This window comes from Dipodomys ordii, unplaced genomic scaffold (assembly GCF_000151885.1).
Source record: "Dipodomys ordii isolate 6190 unplaced genomic scaffold, Dord_2.0 Scaffold50, whole genome shotgun sequence".
Classification (NCBI taxonomy): Eukaryota; Metazoa; Chordata; class Mammalia; order Rodentia; family Heteromyidae; genus Dipodomys; species Dipodomys ordii.
The window spans coordinates 4,665,854-4,691,954 of NW_012267266.1; the positions used below are offsets into that span (position 1 = coordinate 4,665,854).

General features: G+C 37.2%; 1 protein-coding gene across 1 annotated transcript in view; it reads right to left on the reverse strand.

The window, feature by feature from the left end:
* Ctnna1 (catenin (cadherin-associated protein), alpha 1, 102kDa) overlaps positions 1–26,101 on the reverse strand; it is a 113,517-nt gene that overhangs the window by 61,410 nt on the left and 26,006 nt on the right. Inside the window, 1 exon segment of the mRNA XM_013020401.1 lies at positions 24,902–25,105. Coding sequence (XP_012875855.1) covers positions 24,902–25,105 — 204 coding nt within the window.

Genomic DNA, 26,101 nt, shown 5'->3' on the forward strand with positions numbered 1-26,101 from the left:
CCCACGACCAGACCAAAAAAAATAAATAAATAAAGATACATTGTACTTATAAACTAATACACTGAATGATAACCCTTTTGTACAACTAAAGATAGTTTTTTTTTTAAAAAAAAAAAAAGAGTAAGGAAAGTAAAAGGGAAAGGAAAATCTTTTATCTATATAAAAAAAAATACTCCATTGCCTACCCAAATTCCAACGCCCATGTCTGTACCTTCTTCTTTATAATCAAATGCTTTCTTATTCTTTAGTTTCAGAAGTCACAATTATTAAAGTTCTTCAATGTCATAAATAAGAAAATACTGTTCTCTTTCCACATTTTCAGCACAATTAAGCCTTGACAATTCCAGCTTCTATGCAACCTTTGAAAAATTTTAGATGACCAGATAGTAAGATTTTATTGTAATTTTTATTTAATCAATCCAGATTGGGACCATCTAACACAAGAGATACCCATTCTGCTCTGTTAAGAAAGTGGCAGATTATTACAGACTTTTCCTTATTTACCAAATACTGCAGGAAGTATGAGCTCCACAAACACCCTCAGGCAATGGTGAGTAAGCGCAAGGATGAAATAGCATTCCAAGCTACATAGCAATTGTCCTCTCCCCCAGCAAAAGGAGGACAATTGATCAAAATAAACATTTTTAGCCAACAGGCAGAAAATCAACCCAGCCAGCATGTGCTTCATTTTGTTCTACTGGTCAATTTGTAGTTTCTCACATCCATAACTATATTTGTGTATATATAGGAGATATAAGAGCTAGCTGGTTCTCTTGCTTGGTGAAAGTATGATGGTTACAAGGAGGTAAAAGATTTCTACAATAAAAACTATAAAACCCTGTGGAAAGAAATTGGAGACTAAGGGCTGGGAAGTTGGCTCAGTGGTAGAGCACTTGCCTTGCATGCCTGAGGCCCTGGGTTCGATTCCTCAGCACCACATAAGCAAAAAAAGAAAAAAAACCGGAAGTGGTGCTGTGACTCAAGTGGTAGAGCGCTAGCCTTGAGCTAAAGAGCTGAGGGATAATGCCCAGGCCCAGAGTTCAGGCCCCACGACCGTACCCAAAAAAAAAAAAAAAGAAATTGGAGACTAGAAGATGGAAAGCCGCCACCACCACCCCCTATGCTCAGAAATTGGTAGACTGTTGTAGAAATAGCCAATCTACAAATTCAACACAATATCCATGAAAGTCCCAGTATCATTGTTTGCAAATACAAAAATCAATCCAAAAATTCATATGGTGGCATAAGAGCTCAAATAGCCCCCCTCCACTCCCCGCCCCCCCCAAAAGGAGGTATTACAACATGAAACTTCAAACTAAACTACAGAATCAAATTGAGCATTGGTGACTCACTCCTACATAATGCTAGCTACTCAAAGGCTGAGATTTAAGGATCTAAAGATATCAGTTCAAATCCAGCCCAGGCAGAAAAGTCCATGAGACTCTTATTGCAAATTAACCACCAAAAATATGGAAGTTATAGAGCTGGGGCTCAAGTCATAGGAAACTAGCTTTAAGGAGAAAAAAAAAATACCAGGAACAGCACCAAAGCCCTGAGTTCAAACCCCAGGACTGGCACAAAATTAATTAAGCCATCTGATTTTTAACAAAGGCTTAGTGTATGTTAACAAAAACATACACTAGCAAAATCCTCTTCAAAAAATATTGCCAGAAGAACTCACAATATACAAATAAATCAAAGATCTAAATTAACATCTGAAGCTACTACAGGAAAAGTATGGAAGATACAGACAAGGCCAAGAATCATCAGCTACCAGTAAAAAACCCCAAAGATGAAAGGAGGAAGACTCCTGAAGTTGTATGGCAGAGATCATCATGATAAAAATTGCCTTGAGTTGTCTATTCAACATTTTTCTTCTTAAATTGCAGTGGCTAATTTTTATTATAATGTTAAATAATGCTCAGTATCCTGTAAAATTCTTCCTTTCTCTACCTTCCTTGTTTTATTCCTTCCTTTTCCTTTTTTTTAAGCCAGTGCTGGGCTTGAACACAGGGCCTCATACTTACTAGGCTTTCTTGCTCTATGCTGGTGCTCTAACACTCCAATCATATTTCCAGCTTGGCTTTTTGATGGTTAACTGGAGATAAGAGTCTGTCAAGAGTTTTCTGCCAAGGGACTGGGAAGGTAGCTCAGCGGTAGAGTGCATGCCTTGCAAGCATGAGGTCCTGGGTTCAATTCCTCAGCACCACATAAACAGAAAAGGCCGGAAGTGGCGCTGTGGCTCCAGTGGTAGAGCACTAGCCTTGAGCTGAAGAGCTGAAGGACAGCGCCCAGACCCAGAGTTCAGGCCACATGACCGGCAAAAAAAAAAAAGAGTTTTCTGCCAAAACTGGCTTGAAATCACAACCTCCTGCACAGCTAGGTGTGAGCCAATGATACTCAGCTCAAATATAAAATTCTTTTTGCATGGCTAAAGTTAAAGGTCCAATAATTTTAACAGAAACTACTAACAGTCACTGAAAATTTTGTTATTAATTATTTGTTAAATATTAGTATCCTCGGTATTGTAAAGAATAGTATCTAACAAGGTACTCTTAATCTGACTTGCCTGAAAAACAATTCAGACATAAAACAAGACAATGATTACATTCTAGACATGCTTTATACAGCTTATTGCAATAAGGAACTACACAATAATGCCATGAGCGAAAACAAGAATAGAGGCACGGGGATTAAATATCTATAATAAAGAAGCAGACAAGCAAAAAAAAAAAAAAAGATGAGAAATAGCTTTCTTAGAAAGAAAACAAAGGGAAACAAAAGGAGTTGGACAAAAGAGACAATGTAGAATAAGATTCAGTGGCCATAACAGCAAAATAAATGCTAGGGGAAAGACAAAAGTGGGCAGAAATCAGAAATCAGTAAATTATAGTAAAGACTGCCAAATAATATAACACAATTTAAGGTAAAAAAAAAAATCAGAACTGGCAGGGGATGTGGCTTAGTGGCAGAGTGCATACCTAGCATACATGAGGCCCTCAGTTCTATTCCTGGTACCACATCAACAATAAATAACTAAAATAAATATAAGGAAAAATAACCATTAAAAAGAAATCAGAAAAATCTTTAACCTATTTACATATGTAGCATTTACACCATGTGTTAAAGTATAACTGGTGTAGAAATTATAAATAAACTACTAAGTCAGATATCAATGGCTCCCATCAGTAGTCTTTGTGCGGCTGAAGACAAGAAAACCTACACAAAGACAACGTATGAAATGCTCTCATATTAGTCTTAGTTTTTGGTATCATTTCTGAAGCAGTAACTACTAATCCAACAAGCATATGTTATCCACAGATAACATCAGAAGGCAAACTTCATATTTTGCAAGTAAAGAATGATGATAATCAGATAGCCTAAATGTCTTACTTCAAAGTCAGTTCACCATAACTAAGGATCTGTCCTAAAAAGAACTTCTCTCCAGTCTTTTTGGAGCTCTAGAGAGACCCAATCTAATATTAAAAGGAAAGAACTCTTCTAAATTACAAAATGCCTGTCTCACTGCCTTTTTTAATCATATACAAAATCTAAACTTGTTTTTTGCTAATTATGCAACCAGCTCAAGAATATAAGTACTCTAAATAATAAAAACCCTTATTTAGAAACAGCTTCTCTTCTAGCATGAGAGATTCTTTAAAATAAGCTAATAAAGAAATATAAAGATAATTTATAGAAAACAAGCAAGAGAAACACATATAGTTATACTATTCAAATAGAAAAATCAATTTCAAATGCAATCCAAATAAATCAAAAAGGAATGGGAATGAATAATGAAGAGATTTCACACAGAGATGCCTATCTAAAACTCAATTCAGAGAAGGAACGTTGATAATCATAGCCTTGCTTCCTCCTGCCAGAAGTATATCAGACCCAAGCAAAATGTATACTTCAATAGTAAAGAACATAATATGAATCTGGGAATAAGGCCACCAACTTCAGGCAAGACAATTAAGACAAACAAAGAGCAATAAAATAACCTTTGCAACCATCAATAAGGGACATAATTGCCAAAATTAATATAGTCTTTAGCCATTATTACCAGAAAACAAATAAAAAAGAGAAAATTCCCCAAGTATATCTATTACTGAAAGAAAAAAGAAGGAAAATAGGAGAAAGTAAACTCTTTTACTCTACAGAATGATGAATGCATTTTTTCTACAAAATAAAAAATAATAACTGGAAATTAAGATAGCTTTAAAAAGGAGTGGATCTGAATTTGAACCATTCAATTATAAAGTAAATGATTAGTCATACTACTAATGGCAGTAGCACGGTGCTGTTTAATGCCCTCACAATTATGACACGTACACAGACATTGCCATTATCCCCTGTTCCTAGCTGTGGCCAAAGATTTGAGCAATTTTAGGTAATTTTTCACATATAGTGTGGTTGTCAAATATTAGAATAATTCTTCACAAAAAAAATCACTCCAACAACAACAATGCATGGCTTACATGTACTACTAAAAATGTAGTTCAAACATTTCTGAAAAAGAAAGCCTCAAATTTGGGAGATTTGATTATCTCAGAAGCAAGACCACTTGCAAAGAGATTTTCAAATAGAAAAGCTACCTGATTTATCTAAAGAAACAGAGGTAACAGTAAGCATCTCTGCCAACTTCAGAACAAGAGATATATTTACTCTGTATAATTGTTACTGTTTTCAGCTTTTACCTCCAGTTCCTCACTCCCAAATAAAGAAATACCAACTTCATTCTTATCTAACTCCAAGTAGCAGTAACAGCAGCACTAGAAGCTGCCCAAATGTAGACTTACTTGAGGCAGTGAAATATATTCTCTGCCCTGAGCATCAAATTAGAGATATCCTCCCACAAAATAACCCTCATTAGCACCCTACCCACACTGATCTGAGGGTGACTATTTCTACCAAACTTTTCTTTCCTACTTTCTGCCATAGTGTATGAAAAATCACAATCTTCTCTTCTCAAAAAAAAGAGAAGAGAAGAGAAGAGAAGAGAAGAGAAGAGAAGAGAAGAGAAGAGAAGAGAAGAGAAGAGAAGAGAAGAGAAGAGAAGAGAAGAAAACAAATATCCCCAAATAAAGCAACAATAAAAAGTGTGGAAAGGCATTATATTTGACTTTTTCAACTGACACTTTGACAAAGAAATGATGACAGCTTTAAAAAGAAATGTCAGTTTTTCCCTAATTGCAGGAATAGCTTAAAATAATTTTTGAAAATTTATTCTCTTATGAATCTGGTTTTGGTGCCTGTCATAGTTTGGTCTAGTTGCAAACACCCATGGATACAAGTGTCAAAGCATAGAACAAGTTAACATTAATGGGGGAAAAAAGAACTAATTATGGTTAATTTGACTTCTCGTCAGTGACTATACTTTTATATTATGTACACAGAGTAGTGAGGCTCATTTTCTGCTTATACAGTTGTTGCCAAGCATCTACAAGGGAACTGAAGAAACTTTTGTGATTAAACCCTTAGGATTATTTAATGTTATAGAGTGAAGCTGCCAAACCTGATCTTTGTTTGACACACATGCAGCTTAGTTCTTGCGGCACCAAACATCACTGGAAATTTATACTACTGAACTACAACTATCCATAGAAGAAAAAAAGAGTGAAATTGTGATGTGATGTAATTGATGTTGCATAAACAAACCACTTTATAAAATACCTCTGATACATCTTTTATGCAAGTTCTTTAAGTAAGTTCAAATAAAGTTAAGATGCCACTATAAAGCAAATTTCCTTTTAAACTGCAAGAATTTCTCTGAATACACACACACACACAAACTAGATTATATGTTAACATTAAGTTGACTCTGAGTCAGGCACAGTGAGTCAAGCCTGTAATCCTAGCTACTTCAGAGGCAAAGAAGGGAACGGGAAGGTGAGAGTTCAAGGGACTCTATACCTCAGCTAATGGCCAGTGTAGTAGTGTGTATTGTCATCCCCAACAAGGTGGGGAGGCACAAGTAGGAGGCTTGATTTGTATATCCAAGCTTCCCTGGACATAAAAGAAGACCCTATCTCAAAATAACCAATGCAACTGAGCACCAGTAGCTCATGCTGTAATCCTAGCTACTCAGGAGGCTGAGATCTAAGGACCATGATTCAAAGCCAGTCCAAGAAGGTCAGTCTTAACTACCAAAAAAGCTAAATGAAGCTCTTGCTCAAGTGGTATAAAGCTAGCCTTGAGCAAAAAGCTGAGGGACAGTGCCCAAGCCAAGAGTACAAGGCCCTAGGGCTGGTATGTGTGTATAACCAACCAACCAATGCAAAAAGGAGATTGGGTTCATAGTTCAAGTGATAGTGTATCTGAGTTCAATCCCGAGGGGGGGGGGAGGGAGAGGAGGAGGAAAGAAGAAGGAGGAGAAGGAAAGAAGAAGGAGGAGGAGGAAAGAAGAAGGAGGAGGAGGAGGAGGAAGAAGAGGAGGAGGAGGAGGAGGAAGAAGAAGAGGAGGAGGAGAAGAAGAAGAAGTTGACTCCTCCTCATAATTGAACAGTCAAATTCTAGGTAATTTTTACAATTTCAAGAAAGAATCTAGTATGTTAAAATGTGGTAATTTCAGGGGAAAATTTTATATATTGGACTTTTTTGGAGACAATATAAAAATGAAAAAATTAGTCTGACTATTCTGATTTCTAACCTTTTTTGACTTAATTTTTTTTTGGGGGGGGGGGTCGGTCGTGGGGCCTGAGCCCTGTCCCTCAAGCTCTTCAGCTCAAGACTAGCGCTCTACCATTTGAGCTACAGCACCACTTCCAGTTTTCTGGTGGTTTATTAGAGAAGAGTTTCATGGACTTTCCTGCCCGGGCTGGCTTTGAACCACGACCCTCAGATCTCAGCCTACTGAATAGCTAGGCATGAGACACTGGCACCCAGCTTTTTTTGACTTAATTTTAAAGTCAGTTTTTTTTAACAATTTCAAAGAAGTTGCCAAAAAACTGTAAGTCATACAATATAAAAACAGAGGAGATTAAAGAGGCCAACTCTGTATAGATTATAGACTTGTAACACTGCTCATGTAATTCTGATGACAATAACAGACAGACATGGGTTCAAAATAGGAAAAACACTCTCCATGATCAAATTGCTTTTACTACCAGAATATAATCTAACATGCTCATTATATCATTAGCATACATGAAAAAGCATGATTATATATATTATGTGTTATATTTTTCAATATACTGATACATCACATATAATTCACCCATTAAAAGTGTGCAAGTACCTGCCACCAATGGCTCATACCTGTAATATCTAAGGATTTTGGTTCAAAGCCTAGGCAGAAAAGTCCAGGAGACTATCTCCAATTAACTAGGGGGAAAAAAAGCTAAACTAAGCTGGGATCTGGTGGCTCATGCCTGCCATCCTAGCTATTGAGGCTGAAATCTGAGGATCACAATTCAAAGCCAATTCAGGCAAGAAAATCTGTGAATTGCTTATCTTCAATTAACCATAGAGCCTAAAGTGGAGCTGTGGCTCAAGAGGTGGAGTGCTAACTTTGAGAAAAATTATAAAAAAGAAAACACTCAGGGACACAGAGCCCAGGCCCTGAGTTCAAGGTCCAGGTCTGGCATACCACCAACCCCCTACAAAACAAAACAAAAAACCTGAGGTGCTGCTCAAGTGGTAAAATGCCAACTGTGAACAAAAAAAAGCCAAGTTAGAGCATGAAAGCCTGAGGTCAGCCCCAGTATCCCACACAAAAAAGTTCAAGTCAGTGTTTGCAGTACATTCAGAGATATATGCAACTATTATCACAATCAACGTTAGAACACTGTTATAGCACAAGACATATGACCAAGTTAAATTTTAAATATAAGACAAGTTGGTCGTACTCGGTTATAAATTAAGAGGCTAAAATTTTATTGTTCTATTTTTAGTATATATAGTAGATATTCAATCAAAATTTGATTCTCTAACTCCAGGATCAACTTTATCCATTTTTTCGATATCTCCTGTTATGAACAGGGAACCAGGGGAAATAAAAGTATGCCCCCCACACACATACAAATGCACTACTTCTCATGTTTCCTAGTAATTAAAACTACATGCCTTAAGTCCATAAATATTTTCGAATGTCTCCCATCATGGCTGGAGGAATGGGTCAAGAAGTAGAGCACCTGCCTACAAAGTACAAAGTTTTGAGTTCAAACTCCAATATCAAGGGGGAGGAGGAGACAGTCGTTTATCCAATATTATCTACATGACAACAAAATAACCACCCTTACCCTATGACATACATGTGCTCTTTGTGGGTTCAGACAAAACAGGCTCCAAGTCCAACTGTGCTGATCTTAACAGAGACTTAAAAAATGTTAGACACTCTCTTCCTGCACCCACATTAAATACACCCCCTAAAACTGTTGATTCACCGGATTCTCAGCTGCCAAAAAAAGTAGACTAGCTTAGAGGCTGACATTTCCTTTTTGGCAGTCATTAGTTCTTAATGTGTCACTGTCTAGAGGCTAAACGGGAATAGTTTTCTTCATTTCTACTCATGCAGCTCATTTTCTTGAGGGCCCCAGGCAATATATCAAAGACTAAATCCATCTTCGAAAAATGATGATGAACAAACATCTCTTTCTACAATCCCTTATCACTAGAATCTGAGTCAGTCCTAGCTTTTTAATTTATTTTAAGGGTGATATCAGAGGGGTTAGGGTTATAGTTACATAAGTAAGCTTCTTAATGCAGTAACTTTCTACAATAGTAGCAACTTAAAGGAGACAGATATCCTAAAGCTTCACAATGTCTGTGAGAAGGACTGCTAGGCAGTTTTTTGTGTAAAATGGTTCTTCATTTCCACTAAACTAAGAGGTTTGTTTGCTCTTTCCTACAGATTAATTCCTGGTTCTAAATTTATTATTCATTATTCTTTCTCCCTTCACCTACTTTCCAGTGAATATCAACCTTTTTTTCCTTTCTGCCTTTGTCCATCCTAATATAAATAATTCTATACTTGTTCCAGTGCTTTCTAGTAACAATTGTATTTTCTGTTCTCTAATGTAATAGCATTAACAGGGCTTTAAAGAATGTTAGATACTCTTCCTAAGCCATATTTCTTCATTATTTCTGTACCTCAAAATGAGTACCAAAGGGGGAGTGTGCAAAAAAAACATGGAGAGGGAAGACAAGGATGAATATGGCCAAAGTAGTTTATGTGAATATATGAAGCCTGTTGAAACTGTTTAGAAGGGGAAAGTGACAGTTTTATTGTACACATTGTACACATATATAAAAATGATGCAATGAAAGCCTCCTTGTATAACTAATGCATGCTAAAATTAATAAAAATCTTAATTAGAAAGGAAACAAGAGAGACAGACAACAGTAGATATGATGCTTATAAGACCCTAAGACCCTTTCTTTCCTTCTTTTTTTTTTTTTTTGAGGAGGGGTCTGGATATAGAGTTTTCTTAACCACTTGCCTCAGGTAGTTTGATTTATCTCTCTCTCTTTTTTTTTTTTTTTTTGGGTCCGGTCATGGGGCCTGAACTCTGGGTCTGGGCGCTGTCCCTCAGCTCTTCAGCTCAAGGCTAGCACTCTACCACTTGAGCCATAGCACCACTTCTAGCTTTTTTTTTTCCTTTTTGCTTATGTGATGCTGAGGAATCAAACCCAGAGCCTCAGGCATGCAAGGCAAGCGCTCTACCACTGAGCCACCTTCTCAGCCCCAAATAAGACCCTTTCTACTCATGAGACACTTCTCTTTTTTTGACTGATAAGTTCCAAGTACCAGAGTTTGAACTTAAAGCCTCACACACACTTGCTGGCCAAACCAGTTCAGCTGACATGTTCTACTACTTGAGCCATGTCTCCAGCCTGGCTAATTGCTTGTTGGCTGCTTTGGAGATAAGAGTCTTGCAGACTTTTTCTGCCCAGCCTGGCTTTGAATTGCAATCTTTCTGATCTCTTATTCCTGAGTAGCTAGATATCAGGCATGAGCCAATGGCACCTGGCTATGTCTTTTGTGTGTATGCGCTGGTCCAGGGGCTTGAACTCAAGGCCTGGGTGCTGTCCCTGGGTGTTTTCTCCCCCAAGACTAGCACTCTGCTTCCTGGACCACAGCTCTACTTAGGGTTTTTGCTTGTTAACTGGAGATAAGGGTTTTATAGACTTTCCTTTCTGGGCTGGTTTTAAACAGCAGTCCTCAAATCTCAGCATCCCCAGTAGCTAAGATTACAGGCATGAGTCACCAACACCTGTCTTGGGCACATGTCATTTAATAACCAATAATAAAAATAAGGAATCTAAAACCTTAGTGGCAAACGATGTGGTTAAGCCACCTAAAACCATCTGTGACAACTTCACAATAGAAAACTTCCATAAGCCCATTTCCAGCTCACAACAAAAAACCTACCACTGCCATTTATTAAATTCCATTCACAGAAAACCATACCACAAAAAAATCATTACTAACTTATGTAATAGTTAATTCGATTTCTAATGCCAAGTTTTTTTCTCTATTACATATAAGAGTTTTAACAATACAACTCAGACAAAGTCCATGGTTCCAGAAATGTTTGAAGAACACTGATTAAGCAATGACTATTTTTTTATGTTCTAAAAAAGTGCTTATTTAGAATTTAGGCAAATCGGATGTGCTGGTTAATAACTGTAATCTCGGTACTCAGGAAGTAGCAGCAGAAAGTTCACTACTTTGAGGCCAGCCTTGAAGACTTTGTCTCAAAAAAAAACTTGTTTTTAATTTAATGAAAAAGTTCTGCTTTTGTTCAGCAACTACAGATGTACACACACACACACACACATATACATACATACTTATTCTTTTCTTGAGAACTTAAGGTGCTCAATCCAAATTTAGAGCTAAAGTGTCTACTTAAAGAACACATGTGCAGAAAAGCCCAAGTATAATTTGGCACCTGGCCTCAGGACCATTGAAATGGAGCCCAGAATACTCCTCTTAGCTATACCCATCCCTAATATCAAATGCATGGCCCACTGTCACTTTACATGCTGTCTATCTAATCATGTTGCTGCTTACCCACAAATTCACTTTACCAAGACCAATTCTGACAAAGACTCTAGGGTGGCATTATTTCATCTTTAAATTTCTACGGCATCATTTTCCTATTATTTACACATACAAATTTCCAAAAGACTCTAATTGAGATATACATATTAACTACCCAGCCTATGAATTAAAAAGTAGGTTGCTGGGTAGGATAAAATGAGGCCTACTAGCAGTTGCCAGACAAATCCCTTTTGAAGAGTGAAAGCATGCCAAGATGGTGACATCTACTTAATTAGGCATAATAATAATGATGAAACATCCTTTACTCCCCACCCCACCCCTCTTGGTAGTAGGGATTGAACTCAGGATTTCCCACTTGCTAGACTGGGACTCTACAGTTTTAGCCACACATTCAGTTCTTTTGTTCTAATTGTTTTGGGGATAGTATCTCACTTTTTGCCAACACCTGCCAGGACCATAATCTACCTATCTTACAATTCCTGCTGTAGCTGGGATAAGCACATACCATACACACAGCTTTTTTGTTATAATGGGGTCTTGTACAATTTTTTTTAATTTGGTCCTGGCTGACCTCCAAATATAATCTTCCTTACCTATGCCTCCTGAGTAGCTACAATTATACAAGTTTTTATTAGCGTTTTTCTTTGATATTTTAGAAATAGCATTTCACTATTAAGCCTAGACTTGCACTCACTACAAAGCCCAGATAGGCTTTGAACTTGCAATTTTCCTGCCACTGTATCCCAAGTATTAGGAATACAGGCATGTACTGCCACATCTGGTTACATATGAATTATAATGATTATAGCAAGTATGATTGGTCAAGTACTTTTAATTTTTCTTTTCTTTTTTCTTTTTGTCAGTTCTGAGACCTGAATGCTGGACCTGGGCACTATGCCTCAACTCTTCGGCTCATGGCTAGTGCTTTACCACTTGAGCCACTGCATCACTTCCAGCTTTTTCTGCTTATGTGGTGCTGAGAAATCGAACCCGGGCCTCATGCATGCAAAGCAAGCACTCTATCACTGAGCCACCTTCCCAGCCTTTATGATTTTCTTTATAAAATACTTATATTGTCTTATACCAGTACATAGTACTAAACAAAATCTCTGACAAAGAACAAGCCAAAAAATATTGCCTTCCTACAAATGACATTTATATCTGAATTTAAAGGATAATTAGCATGAAAGTCATGCTATAAGATACCACACTGTGTTCTACTTAATAGACTAGTATAAACTGCAAAAATTACAATTTGTTCTAAACAGGTAAAACCAGAACAGGATGCCAATCATTTCAACCGATCTGAAAAATAGGACTTGTATGAACTTACTGATCAGATGTTATATGAGCATAAACCAATTCAAAGGAAATACATTCCTTTAAGTTTCCAAGTTGTGCTACTATTTTTATAATGCCATAATTCAAAGAATGATCAAACAGAAAACAACAGTTTTGGGTTCTATATATATACAATATTCTACTTTACAATGAACAAAAAGAGTGACTGGCAAGTAGCATGTAATTAGTAGCCTCCATTTGTAAACATAGACATAACTCAAAATAAAGAATGGAGATATACAGTCCATAAATTTTTTCTGACTGTATATTATGACCAAGGAATTTGCCAACCAAAGTGGAAACCTTTAAATGAGCAGGCCTGAAATCAAAGAGGAAGAAATTTCCTGGTAGATGGGAATTGAGAAAATTTCCCTGGCAAGGACTTTTTGAAAACTCAGTGCTCAGCCGGGTGCTGGTGGCTCACACCAGTAATACTAGCTATTCAGGAGGCTGAAATCTGAGGATGGAGATTCAAAGCTAGGCTGGGGAAGAAAGTCCGTGAAATTCTTATCTCCAATTAACCATCATAAAACCAGAAAGTGGTGCTGTGGCTCAAGTGGTACAGCACTAGCCTTGAGCTGAAGAGCTGAAGAACAACGCCCAGACCCAGAGTTCAAGACCCACGACTGACAAAAAAAAGAGAAAGAGAGAGAAAAAAAAAGAAAACTAAGTGTTCATCATGGACTTCCCATTATGGAAAGCATCCAAACAGCATCTCTGAAAATAACTATACTTAATAAATAGGAGACATTCGTGGGTGGGGCAAAAGTAAAATAAAATAAATTATAGGTAAATGGATAGACAGGTTGGTAGAAGGCAAAAAGAAGAAAAAATACAAATTCTATTTATGTTCCATTCTCACAATGAGATTTCATTTACTACCTTAAGTCCTCGAAGATACCTAATTACTAAAAGTTAGCAAACTTGGTTTTATTTTTGTTGGGTTTTTTTTGGGGGGGGGATGAAGATGGGGGCTACTGGTACTAGACTTGTTCCTAAGGTTTTACTCTCAAGGCTAGCACTCTGGCATTTGAGCCACAGATCTACTTCTGGATTTTTAGTGGTTAATTGAAGATAAAAATCTCATGCTTTCCTGCCTGAGAAGGCTTTCAACCACCATGATCCTCAGATCTCAGCCTCCTGAGTAGTTAGAATTACAGGCATGATTCACCAGTACCCAGGTAAAAAGAACAAACTTTAAAAATCAAAGCAAAAAGAGGGGAAGATTTTATCACTGATATGCTTTTATTTTTATGTTTGTAACATATGGGTATCCTGGATAAAATAAGAAGCTTCCCATACTACAAGTTTGCTATTTACAAACAATCATATTTTAAATAAATAATTAGCAACACATGACAACTAAATAAAGGCTATCTTGGGCCAAGAAGAATGAACAACAAATTTTACATTGCATTTTCCTACAGTATCAATTTGCACATGCATCTAATATGATATACCACCCCCCATTTACATACCCACAAAAACATATGCAAGGTAAGGTGGAAAACTTCACTGCTGCTGTTGCATAAATTGAGCTTGACACAACCCCAACCATTGTAAGTTATGACCACCATAACTGCCCCAGAGTAATGCTAGTCAGCTTTTCTTGTATCATGTCTCCAAAAACTGTAAATAGACAAAAGTACAAACACTTACCACAACCTGACTCTTTGATGCTAGTCTAAAATTAAGTAGGTACATTTCAGCTTCAACAAAGTCACTTTTGTCCACACACACACACACACACACACACACACACACATATCCTCTTTCTGACCAAAATTGCAGGTATGCAACTGATTTTGCTCTGCCCAGAACCTTATTCATCAATGTTCCCCAATAAATTGTATTCTGTGCAATCCTAACTGTCTACCTCTCTTCGGTGCCATGCACTTTGTGGCCCAATCCTTGTACACTGGCAATGGATTAGTTCAGTTCAGCTATGAGATGCTGGAACTGTAATATCGTGAAGACTGGGAGTGGAAGTTGCCATTTTGGCTCTCTGCTATATAGGCAACAAGCATGGAGGAAACAGGAAAGTTGAAAGTTTGTCTTTGTCAAGAGACAAAGACCAAGCCGGGCGCTGGTGGCTCACGCCTGTAATCCTAGCTACTCAGGAGGCTGAGATCTGAGGATCGAGGTTCAAAGCCAGCCCGGGCAGGAGAGACCGTGAGACTCCTATCTCCAATAAACCACCAGAAAACCGGAAGTGGCGCTGTAGCTCAAGTGGTAGAGCGCTGGCCTTGAGCTGAAGAGCTGAGGGACAGTGCCCAGGCCCAGAGTTCAAGCCCCATGACTGACAAAAAAAAAAAAAAAAAGAGAGACAAAGACCAAATCCCTGACTATCCAGATCCACATTCACATAGTGATCCCCTATGCATTTTATTTTCTGCTCGTGTTTCAAGATGTTTTAATTTTTTTATTTTCTAGGTCTATGGCCTGAACTCTGGGCCTGAGTGCTGTCCCTGAGCGTTTGTGCTCAAGATCAGTATACTTGAGCCACAGCTCTACTTCAAGCTTTTTGTTGTTTACTGGAGATAAGAGTCCTGGTATCCTTTCCTGCCTGAGCAAGCTTCAGACTATTATCCTCAGATCTCAGCCTCTTGAGAAGCTGGGATTACAGGCATGAACCACCAGCGACCAGCTGTTTTTGTATTTTTTAAATAAATCACACATTACTTTCTTCATCATTTTACCTGATATTCCTTGGGTGGTTCTCTGCATTTTAACAACATAGAAAAAGATAGTCATTAATGATCCCCCTTATCAGGTAGGAAAGCAGAAAACAGCCTTGAGAAGACTAAGTTACACAGTAAACTACTGAGTCATGTTCTATATCATTAGGTTATTGTAAACATCTAAAGCATCCCATGTGAAGAACTCCACAAGTAATTACGGAAGCCTCTGCTCTAATTAGAATATGGTTAAAAACAAAACCTAAACGTCAAAGACACAAAAAACTAGGGTCTAGGGCTGGGAAGGTGGCTCAGTGGTAGAGCGCTTGCCTTGCATGCTCAAGGCCCTGGGTTCGATTCCTCAGCACCACATAAGCAAAAAGAAAAAAGCCGGAAGAGGCGCTGTGGCTCAAGTGGTAGAGCGCTAGCCTTGAGCTGAAGAGCTGAGGGACAGCGCCCAGGCCCAGAGTTGAGGCCCCACAACCGGACCAAAACAAAAAACTAGGGTCTAATTTTATTTTTAGGCTCTGACATCAACAGAAGAAATATTTTCAAAAACTGTGAGAAAAAAATTAAAGTTACAATGCCAATTATCTTACTACCTAGAGATAATTACTAATATTCTGCTGGATTTAGAAGTTACTATGTTTGATACAGAACACCCTCCCCCCAACCCCCCCACCCCGCTTTTTTGGTGAAACTAGGGTTTGAACTCAAGGACTTGATTTTGCTAAGCTGGTGTTCTACAACAGATCCATGTCTCTACCGGTTTTTCATGGGTTATTTTTAGGACAGGACTTCAAGTTTCCACCCTGAATGTACTTGAGCAGCCATCCACCACCTACTTTTAGACTTCTTGAAGTTGCTGGGATCACAGACACACCACAGTCAGCTTCCTTCTGTTGAGAAGGAATTTCACACTTTGTGCCTGGAATCTTGATTTTCCCATTCTCAATTTCCCACATGGGATGACAGGCACACACTAATGTGCCCATCTACTGGTTTGGTGGAAGTGTCTCACCAACTTTTCTGTCCAGAATAGCCTCAAACCAAGATCCTCCCCCATTCTTGGTTTCCCAAGTAGTTAAGTAGCATTCAACCAGAAACATTTTTTAGATATAAAATCTTTTCAATCCTGCCTGAAAAAGTGATACCAAGGAGAGTCTAACTACAATCTCAAGAAGGCTAAACCCCTATGTACCTACAACAAGACAATGGGCAAGCTTCCATGTCTGTTCCATCATCCTTATTTCAAAAGTCCACCCTACTATTGCTTCTTTAGGCAGCACCATTTTATCTAACATGTAAACATGTATCTTCTTGTACATAAAAGGTTAACAATTTGCCTATTAAACATTACAATTCATAAGGAAGAGTAGCATTCACAGGAAGCTTCAACCCTCTAAAAAAGCAACATAAAACTAGGAACAGACATCACAGTAAGAAGATCTTTCAAACTCTTCATTGTAAAACTATACCTTAATTAGTGCCAAATGGAGTTTCCAAAGTAAATGCTATGTACAAGCATGATTGAACCTGAAAGGACTTTTATGCTAAGTAAAATAACAGAGAAAAAATACTGTATGATCTTTCATATATGTAATTATAAAAGAAAAAAATCAATATATAAAAACAGAATAAAAAGGTAGTTACTCACTGGGTGCCAATGGCTCACACCTGTAATCAATCCTAGCTACTGAGGGTACTAAGATGTGAGGATCTCAGTTCAAAGCCAGCCTGGGCAGGAAAATCCATGAGACTCTTATCTCTAACTACCAAAACAAAAACCCAGAAGTGGAGCTGTGACAAGTAGTAGAGTGCTAGCCTTGAACAAAAAAATTTTAAAAATAAAATAAAAGCGCAAAGATAGCACCCAGACCCTGAATTTAAGCCCAAGGACAGACAGACAAACAGATACACACACACACATAAAACCTGGTTATTAAAGGTGAAAATTAGTACCATAAGATTTGTTATGAGAGTAGATTTTTAGGTCCTCTTTACTTACACACACACACACACACACACACACACACACACACACACACAATGGGCCTGCTAAATGACTTGAGTGTAATAACTGTTATGCACAAAAATGTTCCACTGCATACCTACAAAAGATTAGTGAGGCACGGTGGCTCATGTCTGTAATCATAATTACTCAGGAGAGGGAGATCAAGAGGATCAAGAAGATCCTGGTTCAAGGCTAACCCAGTCAAAAAGTCAGTGATACTTCCCAATAGGGTTATCATGGAGATAAAATAGGAAAAAGTTATGTCTCTTTGCACAATGGCTGACAAATTGTAAGCAGTATAACATGAATAATCCTAACAATGTTTTCAAAATGAAGAAAAAGAACAGACACAATTATATATGTATACAGATACTGAGAATTAAGTCTAAAATGCTATAAACAAAAAAATGACTAGTAAGATTGTACATTATGAGCACCAAACTTTTATAATAAAAAATATTAAGCTTTCTAATTTTGAAGATTAAAAAACTGCAGCCACAAAATAAAGCAGTAAAAACCACTTTATAGAGACAAGCTAGGAAGTTCTGTCTATGCTGAAGAAATTCCAAGAAATCATTTGCAAAACTGAGAAAGGATTAGCATCTAAATTGAGTTCTTCCCTTATTTCAGTAATAATGCATCTTTTCAAAAGATCTTTGAAAGTGAACATTAACTGCACACTATACATTCTATTCCATTTCAAACTACTACCAAATCAAATTAAAATTTTCTACCCAATATAACATAATGAAGCTCTTTAAATATTTATGTAGAATTCCAAAAATAAATCCAGTTAAAGCATTCTTTTGAGACCCTACAACCAATGTGTCCAATATTTGGGAGCAAAACAAAAAAAAATGCATCTTCAAAAATGCATATTCAAATGCTTGGCATTTTATCCTAAATAGCCATTTCTTCTGCTTAAAACTAATTTCAAGTATAAAGAAATGCAAGCTATAACATGAAAGGGTGGCTGTACAATCTTGGACCATATTCATTTCTCACTTTAGCTGTTTGGTTATTCCATAGATGGAACTATCAAACAGATGTGCATATTTTATTAATATCAATGAGATTATTTTACATTCTTTTCTGTATACTAGGTCTTTGAAATCTAGTATTGAGTATATTTTAGGCTGGGTACTGGTGTTTCATACCTGTAATTCTAGCTACTCAGGAGGCTGAAAGTTAAGGATCACAGTTCAAAGCCAGCCCAGGCAGGAAAGTCAGTGAGACTCTTATCTCCAATTAATCACCAGACAATCCAATTAATCACCAGAAAACCATATGTGGAGCTGTAGCTCAAAGTGGTAGAGTGGCACCTTGAGCAAAAAAAGCTATGGACAGCACCCAAGGCTTGAGTTCAAGTTACAGGATTGACAAAAAAAAGTTTATTTTACAGCACATCTCAGTCTAGACTTGTCATATTTTAAGTGCTCAATAGTCAGATATGACTAATAACTAAGATACCAAAAGCACAGAGCTATTCAAGTCCAAAGCATTTAACTATTCTCACCAAGCTCTAATCCCAATCAGTAATAAATGACAATAAAAAGTTGGGCAATGCTGTTAAACCAAAACTAAATCATATCGAACTTAAAAGATTGAGTATCCTTTATGTTTCAAATAATGTATTAAACAGATATTATCTGATGGGATATAGTAATTTGTTCTATGTGAAGTCAGGATTGAAGGGTACAAGATAAGTAAACCTGGTTCCAGCAAGTTCTATTATTAGAAAAATATATGTTGCAATAAAGGAAGAAACAAACTAAGCAGCAGCTTATCACTTAGCAGCATGAAGGTCATGAGATTAAGAATTCTACTATGTATAGGGCTCTTTAGAAGGCTTTTCATGATAATGAAGTAAACAGAGAATATTCCAATATACAACTGGACTAAGTCAACTATATTCAAGAAGAAGAAAGCTTAAACCATTAATCTGATAGCAAACTATTAACATCAGGTCAATAATTTAATGTTTGCATACAGAACAAAACATTAACAACTTTTTCCAAATTTAATTTCTTTTTTTTTAAGACAAGGCTTCATTATATAACCAAACTAGTCTTGATCTCTCTGCATCCTTTTGAGTATTAGGATTAACCTGGCTATTACATTTTAATTTCAATCCACACACTTGTAAGCCTTTAAAAATGAAACCCAAGAACATTGTTTCTCTTTTTCTAGAACCATCACCCTGAACAACTTTAGGATGACAAATCAGAAGCAAATTAAAATTAACCACAATAACCACATTTTAAAGAAACCAGACAATCATTGTAGAACAAGGATCCAGTGAAGGATCACAAAATCTGTACTGTCTCATCTGTTGAATTTTCGTAATATCATGTCAAGGTCAATTTGTTACACCAATATTTCTTTCAAATTGAGCAGTAAGACAGCTATAGAGCCAAGACCACCTTACTATCTTCAAATTCTTCAAACCACAATATAAACAACAACATTAAGGTTGCTTGCCTCCTGATTCTTGGAGCCTTTAAAAGGGAATCTGGCATTCACCAAATGGATCCAATTCACTCCACTCTGATCTAAGATATCGTTTTCCCAAATGATTTATTTCAGAGTGCCTTGGTTTAATTTTTTTCTAAAAATGTCATCTGTATACCAAAAGATCATCAAGAAGTGGAGGTAAACCACCCATAGCCTTCATTCCTCTTCTTCTCCTCCCAATAAAATTCAAGGCTCTTAAGGGCCAGATCTTAGGGGAATTTTCCTCCAGTAATGCATCCTTAGCATCATAAATATCCAAAGTTGTTCATTTTAGTCATTCTTCCAAGTCAGCATGAGTTCATTAAGCAAGCTTTTACGGAGTACTTCTAGCATTACACTGGACTATAAAAGAATGTTTTAAATTGGTCTTCCAAAAGCTAAAAACCTAGTTTCAAAACTTACTTAGATAAAGGAAACACAATTAACAACTCAGAAAAGGTGAGAAAATTCAAGTACCAAAGAAATAATGTAGGGGTGGTACAGTTTGAGATGGGGAACAATGCAAGCCATGAAGAAAGGTCAGATTGGGCTAAACAGTGGGAAAGGAATTTCAAGAATACAACGAACACTGCCCTACTTAAGATATATAAGCTTAACTTGGTCTAAGCAGACACGAATAAAGAGAGCCTGAAGAAAGACAATGGCAAATGAAATAAAACATCAAAGCAGTAGTTGGCTTATCACTTTCTCTACCTCAGTAGTACATTGGAAATCACCTAGGAATCTTTTAAATACTGATATCTAAATTTGACCCTAGATTTCTATCTTAATTAGTCTGAAATAAAACCCAAATGCAACAGGATTTTTAACTTCCCTAGAGACTTTAATGTGTATCCAAAGAATCATTCTCTTAAAGAAAAAAACAGTAGCAGTTGACAATTAGAAGCACAGGAAGAACACAAAAAAATTATGACAAGAATATATTTATAAAAGTGATTACATCGGGGCTGGAAAGATGGCTCAGTGGTAGAGTGCGTGCCTTGCATGCCTGAGGCCCTGGGTTCAATTCCTCAGCACCACATAAGCAAAAAGAAAAAAGCCGGAAGTGGCGCTGTGGCTCAAGTGGTAGAGCGCTAGCCTTGAGCTGAAGAGCTGAGGGACAGCGCCCAGGCCCAGAGTTCAGGCCCACAACTGGACCCAAAAAAAAAAAAAAAAAAAAAGTGATTACATCAACTAAGCACATTACTTCCATGTCTAATATCCCAGCTACTTGTAATGCAGAAATCTGAGGATTGAAGTTCAAGGCCAGTCTAAGCAAGAAGTGACCAAGACTTTACCTCAACAACAACAAAAAACTGGACATCAGTAATCCCAGTTACATGGGAGGTGTAAGTAAGAGGATGAAAGTCCAGATTTCTCTAAGCAAAAAATCTGAGACACCACCTGGAAAATAACTAATGCAAAAAGGGCTGAAAGTGAAGCTCAAGTGGTAGAATACCTGCACAAGCCGGGCACCTGTGGCTCATGCCTGTATTCCTAGCTACTCAGGAGGCTGAGATCTGAGGATAGAAATTCAAAGCAAGCCCGGGCAAGAAAGCCCATGAGACTCATCTCCAATTAACCACCAGAAAACAGGAAGTGGTGATGTGTCTCAAGTGGTAGAGCACCAGCCTTGAGCTGAAGAGCTGACAGTGTCCAGGCCCAGAGTTCAAGACGCACAACCAACAACAACAAAAACCTGGACAAGACCCTAAGTTCAAACCCCACAAAGAAAATAGTAGTAGTAGTAGTAGTAGTAGTAATTAGTGAGAACCCAGGAAAGAGAGAAAATGAAGACAGGTCTTTCCAGCCTTGCTCTATAAAGGTCCATGTAACCAAAGTTCATACACTATCATTATTTATCTATTTTTCAACAGAAATGATCAAGTCAAAGTCAATCTTTTTTCATTAATTAAAAATTTAACTATGAAACAAATCTTCTAGGAAGCCTCTTGGATTTCTTTCCTTATATTACCATGGAATTTTAAAGGTACTACAACAATACTTCAATCTTATATAGACAACACATCTGTTCCAGAAAGGTGGAATCAAAAAACTTCATTCTTCTATGCAGAACAGTTTTGCATGTGACATATGCTCATTATGAAATTCAGTGACAAGATGTCCACTTGATTGTATAGTTGTCCCCAGAGATTCTAGAATGTTTCTAAACACTTCATGAATAAGCAAAATAATCTATACCCAGTTGCTTGTCGTTCTTCATACTCTTTAACCATTCTGAGTTTCTTTCAAACGTGATTCACTGCCTTTCACCTATGACCTCACTCCACTGCATCTTGACCAAATTGAGCCTATTCACTTTATAAGTCAATTAAAAAGGAAATGAAAGACTTTTAACTTGAAAATGCCTGTTAGCTCATGCATGTAATCCTAGTTACTCAGGAGGCTGAGATCTGAGGATTATGGTTCAAAGCCAAGCCAGGTAGGAAGGTCTGTGAGATTCTTAGCTCTAATAAACAACTCAAAAAAGCTGAGGGACAGAGCCCAGGCCCTGAGTTCAAGCCTTGCGACCAGCAAAAAAAAAAAAAAAAAGCCTAGAGTTCATCTCCTAAAATATATTTCTGAATCTCAAGAAAATTTCTTTTCTTTTTTTTTTTTTGCCAGTCGTGGGGCTGAACTCTGGGTCTGGACGATGTCCTTCAGCTCTTCAGCTCAAGGCTAGTTCTCTCTCTCACTTGAGCCACAGCACCACTTCCAGCTTTTTCTGCGTATGTGGTGCTGAGGAATCGAACCTAGAGCCTCATGCTTGCAAGGCAAGCACTCATCACTGAGCCACCTTCCCAGCCCGAAAGAAAATTTCTTTAAGACAGCTATCTACCCATAATACTTAAATTTCAACCTAACAGCAAATACTGTTCTAATTTCTACTTAATGCTACATCAAGCTGGGCACAAAAAATGACAAAATTCATGACTGTAATCCTGGTATTTGGAAGGCTAAGTAAGAATGGGAGGAGTAAAGTATGATACCAGCTCAGACAGAAGAGTCTGTGAGACTCCATCTCAACAGAGAAAAGTTGGATGCAATGGCACATGTCTGTCATCCCAGCAAGAAGACAGGATGCCAAATATAAATTAATCACAGTACAAGCATGTGTTTGGGAAGGAAGCAATATCATAACTCAAAAAATAATCAGTGAAAACAGGTCTGGAGGTGTGCTCAGTAGAACACAAATATAGCTAGCCAAAGCCCTGAGTTCAAAAGCCAGAACCATCAAAGACAAAAAAGAAAAAAAGAAAAAACCACTGTTGCGTATCATGGTCTCCATTATTTCAAAATAAGTGCTAACATACACCTATAGTAGGATAATCAAACCAAAAGAGAGTTCATGACCAAGAGTGACTGGCCAGAGGGTCTGAGTATCCCTAGGACTCAACAAGTATCTTGTAAAGCAGTTGAGAAGCTCTTCAGATTTATCACACCCTCTTCTCCACCAAAGGGTATTTTCAAAATGGCTCCCTAATCCTAACTGCAATGGATACTCTGTGTCACTTCCAGCACATAATAGCAGATCTGTATACATTGTGAATCATTGTTCTTTTAATGACTAACATTGGATGCCATTTTTCAACCTATCCATTTTTTTGTATTTCTCATTTTCAAGCATGGATAAGGATTTTAAAAATGTATCACCCTTTCCCATTGTGATTTACCTACTACTTTCTATTTGACTTAACTGTATCACTAATCTCATTTTTCTTGGGTAGACTATCTAATATCAAAACATATCAATGACTTAAAAGGTGCTACTAGTTTCACGATATGGTACAAACAAGAAACACACATTCTTCACCTAGCAATTCCATGATGACTCATCACTACCCTTTCACTTATGTAGGCATACAAGTGAATAAAAAGGTAAATAGCAAATATACAAATAAAAAAGGACCAAGATAATTTAACAAAAGTTCATCTTCTGCATCCTTAACTGAGAATGAGTTTTTATGGGAGCCCCCATCAGTCAAATTGGACTTGAACTCAGCCAGCCTATACAGCACTTAGAATGATATAATTCCCCAAGACATCTGCTGTAGGTGGTGGTATCATCATACCCACTAACATTTCTTTCACAATCATTTTATGGAAGATGTGTGATAATCTGTTTTTATTGGTATTAATAAACATACACAATGAAGAAAACAGATTAACAAATTTAAGACCAAAGTAAGATACCTAATCAAGGCCATTTTATCAATCACATTCATCTCATAACAAAAACACATTCATATTCCCGAGATCAATGTAGATTTCAGGTAGAAAAGAAGGCCCTTCAATTCATCATCCCAGAGCTGTGACATGACACCACATTGAAGGGGCACTACTATTAGAGACTATTTTTCCTCTAGTTTATAACTTACTGAATTAATTCGTCAAATTGTTCACAATAATAGCTATTTAGAAAGCTGAGATCTGAGTACTACTGTTCAAAGCTAGTGGGAGCAGAAAAGTCCATGAGACACTTACCTCCAATTAACCAGCAAAAAAAAAAAAAAAAAAAAATCCAGAAGTAGAGCTATGTGGTCAAGTAATAGAGAGTGTCAGTCTTGAGTAAAAGACCTAAGGGACAGTTTCCAGGCTTAATACCAGTAGAAAAAGTTTTAAAAAAAAAATTAAAAATTAAAAAAAAAATCACAATACTAGTAGAGGGTGGTTTCTTGTTTTGTTTTCATTTTTGTTTTGTTTTTTTGGAGTGGGTACTGGCTTGAACCCAGAGCCTGGGTGTTATCCCTGAGCTTAAGTGCAAGGCTAGCTCACTTAAGCCACAATTTAACTTCCAATCTTCTTGGTAGTTATTGAGATAAGATTCTCTCAGGCTTATCTGCCCAGGCTAGCTTTTATTCACAATCCTCAGATCTCAGCTTCCTAAGTAGCTAGAATTACAGGAATAAGCAACCAACTCCCAGCTCACAATATTGGTTTTTAAACAGAAGCCTTAAAAACTTCTTTTGCAAATGTAACTTCTCATTTGTATCATATAGCACTATATGACAATTATCCACTGTATTCTACAGAGCTCAGGAAACGTATTTTAGAAACTATGAATATCTAAGAAATTAGTTTTGAGCATTTCTTTCTGCTCAAACACAGATGAATACCTAGTTATAACAAAAATTTTAGTAGTATCCGATGCATGTTGAAATATGTAGAAAATGTTTCAGAGCAAACAAAAAGGTTTAATACGTATACATATATACACACATGTCTATGTGTTAACTGGTGAATCCGGATAAAGAGTGGATATATGCTCATTTTATGATTTTTCTAATTTTGAAAGTTTAAAATAAAACCATTTATCCATTCTTTAAACATAAATAGCTTAGTTCAAAAAGAAGTTTTGACACTCACATTGCCCATGTACTCAGAGAGCAGGTCCTGCAGGGCCTGGCGAACAGCATTGCACTCTGCCACAATTCGCTCACGCCGGTCATCACGTGTGCAGGATGAGTCGGCCATCAGGGCAGCTCCACTAATGATGCTTTCCAGGCGTTCCTCCAAGGAAGGCCTAAAGCGTTCCTCGCTGAAGCTCAAGGGGTCCACAATAATTTGTTTCTGCAAAGTATTACAAATGTTAATGCTCATTTCTTGTTCCTCCATTATTTAAGAAGGCAAAGAAAGTGCTAATCAGAAACATCAAGATGTATCACCTAAATGAAAAGCATCCTTCTTGGCAGATGAAGGGACATATCATATAAGCTGGCCCATGGTGGATCATCACTTCTCAAAGAAGTGATCTCAAAGTCAAATAGTCTAGGTAAAGTATGATACCAAAATACAAACACAAATGTATCATGTTCTTATTAATTACTCTAAACATCTAAAGGTGAACATGCATAATATAACTAGTTCAAATTATCAAATGAGAACTATAAAGAAATTATTTTTAAGCATTGTCCTCAAAGTTTCAGATTAAATGTACTTACTATAATTTTTCACCTATCCTTTCCTCCTTTGTATCACAAGATTTATAAGCAATTTAGTCTCAAATTTGTCCTACTAAATCTAAATCAGAAACTTTCTTTCCTTAGAGAGCACTAGTATTCTCTAGGAAAAATAAATCCCCTACCAAGTCTCTCCATGAGTTACTATTACTCTAGTAAGAATAAAGCCTTTATTTCATCTTCCCTTCCCTGACTGTACTTAAATGCCATTGATAAATGAGGTCTGATCATCAGTAAGCTATAGGCACAAGGTCAACCAGATACCCTGAAAACCATTCTTCATACTGAGAAATGTCTTTGCAAATACATTCGAGTTTCTTAAAATTTTTCTGGCAGTACTGAAATTTGAACTTGGTGCCTCATACTTGCTAGGTAGGTATTCTAGGTACTTGAGCCAGATCTTCAGCCCTTTTTCTGCTTTAATCTTAAAAAAAAAAAAAATAGGGTCTTCCAAGAGTTGGCCTCACTATAATCCTACCAATCTTCCCACGTAGCTGGGATTACAGATGTAAGCCATTCCTGCCCCCAAACCATAATCCACCTGGTCTCCACCTCCTGAGTTGCTGGGGTTATAGGAATGCACTGCATGCCCAGTTCTTACTTTTTT